Here is a 14,727-nt window from a genome sequence, read left to right on the forward strand (position 1 = left end):
CGTCCCCCTCCCCTAGTTAACATCAGTTCATTTTGTGCTGATGGCATTCTATAGTTTCCTTTTGGTTATCTTTCCTGTAAGGACCACTCTGCCAGCACACAGAGATGACTGAGTGTTTTTTTTTTACCATTTTCAAGCTGTCGTCATAGTGATGTGCCAGTTCATTCAACTGCATCTCCAGCTCTCCAGCTTCCCGTTTCACTGCTCGCCGAAGCTCCTCTATGTCCTGGACCTTCTCCCTACACACACACAAACACACATACACACATTTACACTTTTGAATAGATGTCATGATCTTTACTCTGGACACGGCAGGGTCTTTAACAAGCTTTGTAGACCGGGCTGTGTACCTGTCGTGGTCAGAGAGAACGCTGTACACTGCAGCCTGGTCTTCAGAGAGCTGCTCCTCCATGTTGCTGAGCACCGAGCGAAACTGCTGCACACACAGCATCATCTCCTCCAACTCATCCAGAGAGTACTGTGGGGGACAAGCGCAACCACATACGCAGACAACAGAAAATATCGAAATTCAAGAATGATAGAACATCCATGTAACATGAGTCACACGAGTCGAGTGTGTAACCCTTATATACAGGTTAAAAAACAGACAACAAATTACATTTTTGTCCCTTTTCAGACTTTTTTTTTAGTTTTCACCACCACCACCTTACTAGCTTCACTACTTTATGGAATCCATGGTCAATAACCCTCACTTATGTAGAATTATACCTAATATTTGAGCTAAAAAAGCAGAAATTATGAATTATTTTGACTAATTGTTGAGATCAGAGGAATGAAAGTGATCAGTTGTATTTGCAAAGAGCGTTGTAAAGAATCCAATCTATTTTTTTGGTGGTAATTTGGTTAAAAAGAAACTCATATTTCAGATATAGACATTTTTAAAGGGTCAAATTTGACCCGAGGACAACAGGAGAGTTAATTCAATGTTTTGCCTTTTTGTTTGGGTGCTGAGTTTAGTAATATCTGAAATAACCTGTACATTATTGAGTTTATGGATGTATTAATGATCTAAATGGGTATTGCAACACAAAATAATCATGACCTCATTTATTTTATTCTTTGGCATTTATGTAATCCTTATTTGTAATATTTCCCTTTATCTATCAATACTATCATCATGGCTACCAATAAACTGTTGAAACAGCTGTTTTTTGTTTAAATGTGCACCTGACAACAGATGTTATATGAGCTTTTTTTAATACTTTTATTTTTGATACTTTTAATTGGATAACTTAACCCTCATGTTGTCCTCATGTTGTCCTCATGTGTCCTCATGTTGTCCTCATGTTGTCCTATCTCCATGTTCTTTTTAATTCCCCAAAATAACATGATTGTTTCCACCCAACGCTCTTTGGCAAGTACATATCTCTACTTTCATTAATTTCGGGGCGTCTTATTCAATTTTATAGCAGTGGTTTTTAAATAGTATTGAGTAAAATTTATGTAAAAGTTGACATATTCCAGTCTGTGATTATCCATCAACATCCATTCCTTTAATTTTAGTCGAAATAATTCCTAATTTCTGCTTTTCTAACTCAAACATTAGGTAGAATTTCCTATAAATGTGGTTTGTTGACCATAAATTCCAAAAGTAACTGTGAAACGAAAGTTAATAAGTTAGTGTTACGTAGTATTAAAAACGTCAAAAGTGACAAAACATTGAAAAACAAAGCATCAAAAGTGTTGAAAAAAGGGACAAAAACGTAAGAAAAAGTTAAAAACTTTGCAAAAAAAGTGTCAACAAAAGTGTTGATCAATTTTGACGGGAAGACAACACAAGAGTTAAACTTAAGTAAACATTTGGATGCAGCACCATTAATATTATGTCATATTTTTACACAGAGGTATTACTACGTTAACTTAAGACCAGGACAGTGGACAACATCAGTCCAGTTCTTGGGTCTTTGCGCCATATCAGATAGTTTGAAAATACTGCTTTTGGATTAGAAAGCACTGCAATATTATTGATCTGTGGCTTGATTATGAACCCCCCCCCCCCAGGGTCAGAAATAAACCTGGCGAGGCAGCGTTCAGCCTGCATACACACCTCTGTCCAGACCTCAGGGAGCTCCACGAGCTCCACATGCAAATATGACATTGATATGTTAATATGGCCCTTGCTTTGAAAGGGCCTCCGTCTCGAGAACTATGGTAACATGACAACAAATAAACTGCTTATACCAAAACGCGAACATCGTGACTCATTGGAAGACGGACACGTCACTGCTCTCTCCCCGTTTCTAACATTAGCGAATACAAAAATATCAAAATGAATAATCTAAAGAAGCAATGAGCAAAATTATGCTGATTGGTTTTGTCGTTAATGACAGCAGCCGTTTGATATTTTGAGATTTGAAAATACATTTCCTTCATAATTTTACATTATGTTCATCATTTCTGAGACTTGTGGTATTGTGTGAATATTTCTAATAGATCTAAAAAAATTTGATTATTTATGTATTCAAGGCACTGTGTTGACTATATGAATAATTTAAGTGAATGTCTGTTTTTAAGTGAGTATAAATGTATGGGTGCATAAGTGTTATTATGTATTCTGCTGTTTATTCAGTTGTTTAACTGTGAGCATGAATTTAATCGACTCAAACTCAAACATATACAGTAAGAACATTTGCAAGCTGCTTTGGGACGCCTCACTGCATATGTATAATAAACTGCATACAATAGGGATAAATTACAAAATACATTACATAAATAAAATACAGGGGGCGTAAGGATACACCCCCCTATGTTAAATTCCCATAGAGGCACATTTTTATTTTTAAAGGCCAGTTATTTCATGGATCAGGATACTATGCATCCTGATAAAGTTATATTTATGCCCCTTGTAATTTAAGAAAGAACATTTATGTATGTACAATACATTATTCATTCACAAAGAAAACTGGTGGCCTTAAAAGGGTGGATATTCCAATTTCTTTTGAATTAAGTCATTAAGATCAATTTCCAAAAGATAGTTTTTTTTATTCCTCTTTTTAATTAACTTTAGCCTGGGTGTGCAAACTTTCTCGAGCCACTGTATGAAGTGAAATGAGGACACACTACATTTTACTCACAGGAGTGTTTTCCAGACTGTGTTGCCTCCTGTACATCTCCTGAGTACACTGATGGTCACAGGAGCAGCAGCATGCCGCGGTGGAAGTCTGATTCCCCTCCCATAACGTCTCCTCGTCTTCATTTCCATTCCTGTCTTCCTCTTCCTCCTCATCAGGCCACAGTCCTTTATCCACAGAGACTGACATGGTGCTGTCGTTTCTTTCCATCCAAGGGACACAGTCAGGTGGCAGCAGAGGGGAATATGGAGATGAAGAGAAGTTCAGTGCAGGGGGAAGTTCTGAGGCACCCGTGGATACGGTTACCTCCTTTGGGGCAGTATGAAGAGCCCCATATGATAACTTGTTGCTGAGAGTGTTTCGTTGAATCTGCAGATCTGTCCATGACTGGACAGCACGGAAAGGGGTGGAGGTGTCAACAGGGAAAACACTAGGGAGAAGGGTGCGCTTTGAGCCGGTTATGAAGGGGACATCCTTCCTGTGGACAATATGAGAAGATGGAGATGAAGACATCTGGACAGAAACAGAGCGGCTTGATAGCTTGCTGTGTGGGGTCGCAGTGGGGGACCGGAATGGAGCTAGGGTAAAGGACGAGGGGGTATCTGAGGAGGCAGGTGCATTTCTTGACGTTTGGTCAGTGTCCATTGTTGTTGAGGATGACAACGATGAAGCCCTAGCTCTGCCTGTGGATGGCAATGAGTCTTGAACAGCTGGGCTGCTAGGCAACAGAGAATTCCCAGGGGATCCGTCTGAGGTTTCAAAGCTGGATGGATTGGAAACCTGTATGGGTTCTGCCCAATAGACTCGCCCTTCAGCATCAAGCTGTTGAAAAAAGGCATCCATATCTCCATTTTCACTTTCGGAGTCATCCACTGAGGTTTGAAATACCTCATCTAAGCTCTCAATCCTAATTAGATCCTTTGGTTCCGCTTCAGTTCTACTACATTCTTCTGGAACATCTTCAGGCACAACTAAAGAACGTGTAAGTGATTCACTTTCTGAGTCATTCATTTCCCTTTTGTCTTCCGGTTGGGTTCCAGTTGAAAGCTCATCATGCAAACTACAGGGCCGAACCTGTGGGTCTATTTCGGTTTGGTTACATACTTCCTCAGAGACTAATCTAGATCCTTCTGACAGGCCTGCAGAACTGTCTGTATCTGTGACGTAAACAGCCTCTTGAGTCTGCACAGTGTCAGTATGTCCCCCACCTTCTACCTCTCCCTTTCCATTCCTCTGATGGGTATCCTCAAGGTCCAAGGAAAGGCGATTCATCTTAACATTAATAACAGCTTGGACAGGACAGGCTGGAACAGGGTCTGTGTTATCATCATCTGTGGAATCATGAGAACATGGTCTGTCCTGTTGGGAGATGGATTGCTCCGTCAGGTCTGAAACAGCTGGATCTATCGGAGCATCTGAATCATGTGATAGCGATGACATGACAGACTGACAAACTGATATGGAAGGTTTAGGGGAGGGCAGCGTGGGACAACTCTTCTCAAACTCAGAGGGGTCCACAATGAGAGAGGATAGAGCTGAGGGATTGTTGTTGTCCAACTGCAAGGAGCCAGTAGAGGGAGTTTCTTTCCCTTTTTTCTGTGTAATTGTTGAATCAGAGAGTTCTTTTCCATCTGAGTCTGGGAAAAGGGAATCTTTTTGTCTGTTTTCTGGACTCTGTGAGACGGACTCAACAAGTGGGGGAGGAGCTAAATAGGATGGACAAAGGAAACCGGGAGGGGAAGAGGGACGAGATGATACGCCACAAGATGAAGAGAGGGAGTTTCCATGCGAAGTCCCATCCGTCCATTGGGACTGTGTGTTCTCTGGACTCCCAGAGGAGTCAGGCTGTTTAGAAGGCGTAGCAATCGACTCGGAAAACTGACAATCCAAATTTGGAATGGGAGAAGGAGATGAGGCAGGATGAGGGACCCTTGAACCGTTAGCGCATGCTGGGCCTTCAGAGTCGTTAAATAGAGTAGAAAGGTGGGGGCATGGAGCATCGTTGTCCTCAGTTTTAATTTCCTCGGACCCTCCAATCAATGACCCAGGTTGCATGGGGGAAGATGGAGGGGAGAGAGAAGTGACGACGGCAGGCGAAGGGAGAGTTGGGGATTGGGAGTGAGTTTCGTTCTGTAACCCGGGCGAGGGAGAGCGAGGAGAAAGGTACTCGCACGCCAATGGAGGCGGTGAAGCAGGTGGAGCCTGATCCTGATCTGGTGCTGTCTCCGTCCCTGGAGATGGCGGCAGGTCCGATTTAGGAGGACACAATGAGTCAGAAGACAAGGAAGGGCTGAACTCTAACGACCGCTCTGCTGAAGGACTGGGTGGGGAAATAAGAGATCTGTCCCCACCAGAAGAAGTCAGAGATGATGGAGGAGGGGTAAGAGGCGAAGGAGAGGGGGAGCCCGGCCTCTCACTGCTCTGGCTGTCAGTGCTTCCTCCTGATAGGCCCGACAGAGCCTGCAACCACACACACAGGTCAGACAGTCAGACAACCAGACACATGGACCCATCAACACATATCATACAACACAATTTAGTTACATAGTACCAGTGGTGGGATGTAACTAAGTACATGAGATAAGAAAACCTTTGTCTGTCCCAAAGTGGGGAAATTGCGGTTTGCAACAGCAAAGATAAGAAGAAAGATAAGTGTACAAGATATAGCAAACTGTATTATACAATAAATTACACATTTATGGATGTACAAATGTTGAGCTATACTTGTACTTTACATTGTTGTTTCAGGCCATGTTCTACTTCTACTTAGCTACATTTCAGATGTTAATCTGACACCTTGAGTGTATAGAACAATGTATAGGTCTACCAGTCCGGCTGAAATGATTAGTCAAAGAAACCCTTAGTTGATTGATAGAACTGTTTTGATCATTTCCAGTTTCTAAAATGTGAAAATGTTTCTTCATTGGGTACTTTTACTTTAACCCTCATGTTGTCCTCGGGTCAAATTGGCCCGTTTTCCTGTATCAGTGTTCTTTATAATTCCCCAAAATAACATGATTGATTCCACACAACGTACTTTGGCAAGTACAAATCTCTTCTTTCATTAATTTTGGGGCGTCTTATTCAATTTTATAGAATTTGAAAACAAACAGGAAGTGTTGTTGAAATAGTATTGAGTAAAAGTTGACATATTCCAGTCTGATTATCATCAACATCCATTCCTTTAATTTTAGTCTCAATAATTCCTAATTTCTGCTTTTCTAACTCAAACATTAGGTATAATTTCCTATAAATGAGGTTTATTGACCATAAATTCCAAAAATAACTGTAATACTAAAGTTAATAAGTCAGTGTTACATGTTGAAAGCGTTAAAAAAAGTGACGAACATTAAAAAAAACAAAGTGTTGAAAAAAGGGACAAAAACGTGAGAAAAAGTTTTAAAAAAAAATGATTAAAAGCATCAAAAAAGTGTTGACTACACAAGAGTTACGTACATTTTTCTGATGATACTTCCATACCTTTACGTGAGTAACTTTTTCAATGCAGGACTTTTACAATGTGGTATTGTGTGTTTACTTAAGTAAAGGATCTGATTACTTCTTACGCCACTGCTTAGCACATTCTGCCACCTAGTCAGTGTTGAGATATTGATTATAAAGGCGACTAAGCATTGTGTAAGAAGTGTGCATTAGTAAGCGAGGAGACCTTGATGAGATCGGGTCCCGGGGCCGCCTGCTGAGAGAGCGAGGGGATGAAGGGCTCCTCTAAAAACCCACTGCTGTCTGACTGGCAGCTGTTGGTCCGTATTACACACCGCGCTGCTCACACACCGGGGAGGACAGGGAAGACAAACGGAAAGCAGGGACAGGGCATTATTGTCAACTTTAAGGGACACTTACAACATAAAAACATTGTCTCAGATACTAACGCAAGGAAGGAACTTGTTTTGGTGGAACATGTGTAAGTCATGCAACAGAAAACTGATTCTGCACCCAGGCTGAATTTGGGAAAGAGACTTCAGATACAGTATTAGGGGACCACTAAGGTCTATATAAATGAGACTTCAGATACAGTATTAGGGGACCACTAAGGTCTATATAAAAGAGACTTCAGATACAGTATTAGGGACCACTAAGGTCTATATAAATGAGACTTCAGATACAGTATTAGGGGACCACTAAGGTCTAATAAAAGAGACTTCAGATACAGTATAAGGGACCACTAAGGTCTAATAAAGAGACTTCAGATACGTATTAGGGACCACTAAGGTTATAAAGAGATTCAGATACAGTATTAGGGGACCACTAAGGTCTATATAAAAGAGACTTCAGATACAGTATTAGGGGACCACTAAGGTCTATATAAAGAGACTTCAGATACAGTATTAGAGACCACTAAGGTCTATATAAGAGACTTCAGATACATATTAGGGACCACTAAGGTCTATATAAAGAGACTTCAGATACAGTATTAGGGGACACCTAAGGTCTATATAAAGAGACTTCAGATACAGTATTAGGGGACCACTAAGGTCTATATAAAAGAGACTTCAGATCAGTATTAGAGGACCACTAAGGTCTAATAAAGAGACTTCAGATACAGTATTAGGGGACCACTAAGGTCTATATAAAGAGACTTCAGATACAGTATTAGGGGGCCACTAGGTCTATAAAAAGAGACTTCAGATACAGTTTTAGGGGACCAATAAGGGTCTATATAAAAGAGACTTCAGATCCAGTATTAGGGACCACTAAGGTCTATAAAAAGAGACTTCAGATACAGTATTAGGGACCACTAAGGTCTATATAAAAGAGACTTCAGATACAGTATTAGGGGACACTAAGGTCATATAAAAGAGACGTCAGATACAGATTAGGGACCATAAGGTCTATATAAAGAGACTTCAGATACAGTATTAGGGACCACTAAGGTCTATATAAAAGAGACTCAGATACAGTATTAGGGACACTAAGGTCTATATAAAGAGACTTCAGATACGATTAGGGTACCACTAAGGTCTATATAAAATAGACTTCAGATCCAGTATTAGGGGACCACTAAGGCTATATAAAAGAGACTTCAGATACATATTGGGGACCACTAAGGTCTATATAAAAGAGACTTCAGATACAGTATTAGGGGACCACAAGGGCATATAAAAGAGATAGATACAGTATTGGGGACCATAAGGTCTATATAAAGAGACTTCAGATACAGTATTAGGGACCATAAGGTCTAATAAAAGAGACTTCAGATAGCAGTATGGGACCACTAAGGTCTATATAAAAGAGACATTCAGATACAGTATTAGGGACACACTAAGGTCTATATAAAAGAGACTTCAGATACCAGTATTAGGGGACCACTAAGGTCTATATAAGGAGATTCAGATCCAGTATTAGGGACCACTAAGGTCTATATAAAGAGACTTCAGATACAGTAATATGGGACCACTAAGGTCTATATAAAGAGACTTCAGATACAGTAATATGGGACCAATAAGGGTATATAAAAGCATCCAAAGACCACCATGTCATGGGACCTTTACCCATAATCCTCATAAATCCACCAGAGTTAAAATGGCATCACAAAGACAGAGGAATGAAACAGACATCCAGCCAAAAACAAGGATATCCGGCAGAATTTCCGGCGGCACCAGAACATTCCGGGAAGTAGAATACTGGAATATAGACTAAATGTTGTATAACCAGCAATGATCCTTTTATAAAAACGACCAAAGCCTTTAATCGCTTTGCATCTCTGCATCGTTCCAGACTGTTCCGTGATGTTGAAACTGTATGCAAAACATATTCATGTGCCTATTGATTGTATATCTACAACTACCACTCCTCAAAGCCAAATAAGTCTCGTTCTGTTTGGGGATGAAAATGTTTGCCCGTGCTCGGAAGTGATGATAGAGAGCGAACATATGAAAACCTTATTAATTAATGATATGCTTAATGACCCACCTAAATTTTCTGCTCCTCCTGTGTAGCTCCCTGTGACACTAGTTTCATCAAAACTTTGGATCTGGAATGATATATTAAATAAGACAACATTAACAAACTGAGGAAATGGAGAATTAATATGACAACAGCAAGGGAAATATTAGAACACAGACCGGAATTATCAGCTTATTGCATTTTACAATGTAATACAATCCAATTGCAAAAGTTCTACAAGAAAACAGATCTTATTGAAAATATAATATTCTGTTTTTGTTGTTTTTTATGTGTTTCTCAGATTCTGGCCCTCTCATGTCCCCCCTGTCTCCTAGTAACTGCATTAATATGCAACATGGTCAGTACTGGTTCATGCAAACAATGCTTACTGGCAACATTTTGTTGTAATGCAGGTAGTAGTGTGATGTTCTTGTACCATAGTGAAAAATAAAAGTACAAAGCACATAGCTTTGACACCAGAAACTGACTTTGACTTTTTCTATGTTTAAATAAAACCTAGTTGCCTAAATAGATCCATAAACATTGACATTACAGGATGGGACAATGTAGGTAAAAGTATTGGAAAAAAATGATCTTTTGCATGTAGGTTCCATCAAATTATTTAAATTTACATAAAGTACATAACAAGAAAACCTTTATTTTCCATGTAATCAAATATCAAACAGATATGTTTGTATGGAATCAAACACAGTGCACTAGAGTATTTTGGTGTAATGAGTGCTTTGGACATTTTGGGAAACAGTGAACTCAGACCACAGCCTGTGTTCTCCATCATGTAAGAACAAAGGGAATTGGTATTCAATAGTTGTTTTTTTTCAACCTGGACCATATTTTCCTATGATTTTGTGTCTAAGTGACTGATGGGAACAACAATATTTGACATTGGTTAAACACGCTACAATTGAAGTTAATAGGGCAAATGTCCAGCTTGTATTTACCTTCACAAAAGTGCTTGTTTTGCTGCTGACAGCCTCAGATTAATATTCTAAGTGTCAGATAACATTATGGAAAGGATTTCTAAGGTTGACCATTCTGTTAAAGTAAGATCCTTTTTTAAAACATAAAACATGCGAAATTGCGTTTGCTAAACCCACCAGACTCCATGTAAATAAACAGTAATTTTAGCATCTTAAAATACACCTCATTCAAAGTCGATAGTAACAAAATAAAACTATGATACTATACGTTTTGGGTAATCTTTCCACTTTTTCAATCATCACAACTCTAGTTTTAGTTAATAATAAATACATAGCTTAGAGATTTACATTTGAAAATATGTTTGCTTAATATACGCTAAAAGTGTTGTTTTTTAGATGGAGTCTGGTGGATTTAGTGCCAACTAACTAGACCTCAGAAATGTTTCTGGTTAAACAGAAAGACGTTTTAAAAGGTCTATCTCTGTAGGGATCGTTTCCATAATGTAGTCTGACACTAAATAATACATAATACATACATAATAATAATCTGAGCCAGTCAGCGGCAACATCATAACTTTTAGTGGACGCTAACAGATGCTGAACATTTGCCCCATAGGGTTAGCGTCACTGTGTCCATGTTCGGACACCAATCGCTGCTATTGACCATATTTGGACACTTCCCACCTGATGCACTTTCCTGTTTTTTTGCGTAACTTTACGTTTCCAATTATCACCACAATGTTAGCAGAATTGATGTACTGATCTATTCCCATTTAATAATCTATGTATGAATTTTTCTATATGTAGATGGAAATTTAGAAGTCTAACTAGTATTTGAAAAGGAATTTGATGGAAAAAAGAAGTAGGAACGCTCGAGCGATGATATTTCCCTCTAAAAAGTTCCTACTTTTACTGTACTGGAAATTAAGGTGCTTTTGTAGCATAATACAGAGTTGTTGAAGGATGGCATTTTATTGTGAATGACGGAAGTAAGATTCGGTTGTTTGGACAGTATTGATGGGACATTCTTTAAATGTCTATGGAGATGATACCCAGCAACGCTCAGTGTGAGATAGCGGTGTCTGGTTTTGGTCAAGGGTAGCGCACGGCTTATTTCCCGGCGATACCGTACTTTAGTCCTGTCTTTTGTCTTGTAAAGTAAAAGTTAAAGTAAACAGTTAAAACTATATACCGTTATAAAGCTAAGAATTTAGACTTAAGACTCAGACTTTGAGTGTCCTAACGTGGACATAGTGACGCTACATTGCAGTCCGGTCTGTGGCTGCCGGTTTCAGCTTTCACAAAAATATGGTCCAGGTTGAAAACAAAATGCCCCTTTAAATATTCGTACTTTATCATAACTTGTGTCGCTACTAGCGATCCCTACATGTGAAGGGCCATCATGACAGACACACCCTGCTATAATAGTGTTAGTGTTGCCTTTGACGAACGTTTAGGAATTTGCATCTGCTGTTGGACTTGCCTCTTCCATTTCAAATGATTCCCTGGCCTTCCGCTTCAGTGAAAAAGTGTTGGCTGTCTGGGGGTGAGCTTCCGTCATTGGCCAGGGTCTGACTGCTCCCTCCTGGACTATCAAAGGGGCCACAATAGGCTGGGGCTGAGGGTCTGGAACGGCACCTAGCTCCTCTGCCAGCGGACTCAAACACACAGTCTCCGAAAGTCCAGGTTTGACTCTTTTTAAGAGGACTTTCTTCTCTCCAAGACTGATTGGAGGTTGCAGTGACTCAAGCGTAGCACAGGGAGAAGAGGTGGCAGCAGGTGTAGTTAGGTCCTGGGTTTTAGGGTTGTGGATTTGGCTGAGTGAATTCCTTGACGCTCGTCTGAACAGCATGCCTATGCGCTGCCTCCTCTCCCGGGCCTCGGGAGTCAGGGCTCTCCCCAGTGGTGCTGTGAGAGGCGAGGGCGACGAAGACCCCATCAAGGACGAGAATGCTGTAGTTACCTGCTGGAGAACCTCAAGCTGTCTAAAACGATCTGCAGGAGACAGGAGAAAGACGAAAAAGGTTGACAACAAATTTGAAATAGGGGGCGCCTGGGTAGCTCACCTGGTAGAGCACTGGCCCACATGTAGAGGTTAATTCCTCGACGCAGAGGCCCAGGGTTTGAAGCAGACCTGCAGCACTTTACAACAAGCCCCCCTCTCCCCTTTCATATCCAAGCTATCCTATCAATTAAAGACAGAAATGCCCAAACAGTCTTTATGACAAATTTTAAACAAGATACAATAGGCAGATGTGTTGAAGTCTTGAAACAACTAGTCCAGCAACGGAAGTACATTACCAGGATAATTCCTGACATGTCCGTTCGCTACGGGATACAAGAACCACCTCCAAGGCAGGACTCAACACCCTAAAAAGAGCACATTTTCACGAAAGGTTGGTGCAATTGTGCAAAAAGGCGAGATATTTGTAAAGATTTACAAAGAATAAGTTTTATAGCATTTAGCATTTGCTGTCTTTGGATGTGCTAACATGTTATTTTCCAAGCATAGCCTAGCGTATGCCTAGAGAGACATGCCATGAATATGCCATGGTTTGGTTGTGTCCAACGACAATGGAGGACCAGGTAAAAGCCCTTAAGTCAAGGGGACGTTACATTGGCTGCAGCGTATTATGCCAGGCAACATAAAAACTCAGACAATAAAGTTGCCACTGGCCAGTTCTCCATCGTGTACGCATAAACAGAAACGTTCAAACGCAACGATAGATGGAAAGCAACCCTGAAAATGCCAAGGTTTGGGTAACAATTGGTGGGGATTGCAAATTATGTAAGGCCATAAACTGGCAATTTGTCAAATAAAAGAATCTTCAGGGAGACCAGAAGGTGCATAATAGACATTTATTCAATTACAAAACCCTAAGTCATTTTCTGCAGAAAATTGACGGACTTTCCTTCAGAATTCGCCACAAAACAGGCCAAGTAACCATTGACATGTATCCATCTAAATGAAGTCTTTAAGTCTTCTCTCTCCACGAAAAGACACAATACTCACAGGTACAGCTTATTGGAAAGCTACCACACTACCTTAGAGAACTTCTGTTACTCAGAGGAGCATTATCGGCCTGCTAGGGGGTTCCTGATCCAAGAGCTCGTTCTGAAAAACAGCTTTTCACTTTGGTGCGCCTGACTCCTGGAATAGATTACAGCACTTCCTTAAAATCAACTCACTTGTGCCTTTTGGACAATTTCTAAATATCTTTTTTAAACCTGCAAACTTCTACTTCTCTTTTGCGCCCTTATTGTCCTAATGTATCTATCAAATCATTTTCCTAATTCTGAAAGTTTTATTGTCTTTCTATTTGTCTTATGATGGAATTTTCTGTGTTTTGGTCTTTGTAATTTGACTCCCCTAAATGATCTCCCGAGTATTAATAAAGGTTGAAGAGATGAATGAATGAATGTAAACAACTCACCTAACTGTAGTGTGTGAACAGTTAAAAGCTAAACTTACTGCTGACATCTGGGTTCTCCAGGTCTAGCCGGCTCTTCTGGGCCTCCAGAAACACCTGGAGGTTTATTCCTTTGGCCTGAGACTGATGATTGATGAATCGAGCCGGGATGCGTCCAGAGAGGTCAGGTTCATCACAGCCAAAGCCCAGGTCCAAGAGAACCTCCTCTGGGTCATCATTCCACAGGTTGAGTACGTCCATTACACTGCCAACAGGGGGGGGGGCATAAGAACTGAGCTTGTCTCTAGTGTACACTAATGAACTGTGTGTGTGTGTGTGTGTGCTTGTGTGTGCATACATGTGTGTAAGCACCTGCGTGCATGTGTTTGTACGCCTGCGTGCATGCGTGTGTGTGTGTGTGTCTGCTTAAATGTGTGTGTGTGTGTGTGTGTATGTGTACATGTGTGCGCCTGCGTGTATGCGTTTGTCCGCCTGTGTGCGTGTGTGTGTTTCTAACCTGAGTGGTCCAGAGTGAGCTGAAACTGCTGTGCTGACGCTGTTCCACCTGCAGAGAGCAGGATCTGACCTGCGCCACCTGGACAGGTGCAGGACACAACAAAGGGTTCACGCTTCCAGTCACACACAATTTCCAAATTGTTCAAATTTGTAATCTGCCTCTTTTTTAAATCACTTTGTTATGTAACATGACAAAGCCTGAGATTTTTTCCACTGTGCCATAGATAGAGATCTATTGTTATCCAAAACCCCCAAACTATTAAATGCACATCAGTGAGCCACACTGCAGCACTGGGTGACATGTTTCTTCACCACCGTGAACACAAACTGTAGTTTATTTTGACACAATCCCGCATACTACGTACAACATGCAACTACAGCACCAAATGTGGATTACTCCGGCGCTGTAAAAAGTTCCTTACAAATAGTTTGAGTATTGTACAGTGTTAATATTAGTGATGAATTTTTAAATGCTGTTTCTTCAGTAGAAACCAATGGGTTTGGAGCTGACAGCTACAGACAGTGAGAATCGGAGTCAAGATGTATTGTGACACCGACACATTGTTGGTTTTATTTGTTGCATGGGATCTGTTAACAATAACAACAGATCTAGATTAGGATTAAAATTGAATTTAAATTCCTAACAGAAGAAAATGACAGCCATATAGTGACTAACTCATATTGTGTACTCGCATTTTGTGCGCGGTCTTTGTTGATCAGAATCCTGTGTAACCTGTTGTCCTTGATATTTCATACTTATCCCCTCTGATCTTAGCTGATTCATATTTTCTGTACAGCTGCCAAGCATTGTAATAACTTCCCTCGGATGCAAACTGTGCTGTGTGTGTGTGTGTGTGTGTGTGTGTG

General features: G+C 40.5%; 1 protein-coding gene across 1 annotated transcript in view; it reads right to left on the minus strand.

Annotated features, from left to right (window-relative positions):
- itprid1 (ITPR interacting domain containing 1) overlaps positions 1-14,727 on the minus strand; it is a 41,059-nt gene that overhangs the window by 5,522 nt on the left and 20,810 nt on the right. The window contains exons 7-14 of the mRNA XM_032510821.1: positions 13,862-13,939; positions 13,407-13,609; positions 11,418-11,929; positions 9,024-9,084; positions 6,760-6,872; positions 3,096-5,552; positions 351-478; positions 128-239 (exon numbers count right to left, since the gene is read on the minus strand). Coding sequence (XP_032366712.1) covers positions 128-239; positions 351-478; positions 3,096-5,552; positions 6,760-6,872; positions 9,024-9,084; positions 11,418-11,929; positions 13,407-13,609; positions 13,862-13,939 — 3,664 coding nt within the window. The remainder of the gene's footprint in view (positions 1-127; positions 240-350; positions 479-3,095; positions 5,553-6,759; positions 6,873-9,023; positions 9,085-11,417; positions 11,930-13,406; positions 13,610-13,861; positions 13,940-14,727) is intronic.

Source organism: Etheostoma spectabile, unplaced genomic scaffold (assembly GCF_008692095.1).
Source record: "Etheostoma spectabile isolate EspeVRDwgs_2016 unplaced genomic scaffold, UIUC_Espe_1.0 scaffold272, whole genome shotgun sequence".
NCBI classification, from domain to species: Eukaryota; Metazoa; Chordata; class Actinopteri; order Perciformes; family Percidae; genus Etheostoma; species Etheostoma spectabile.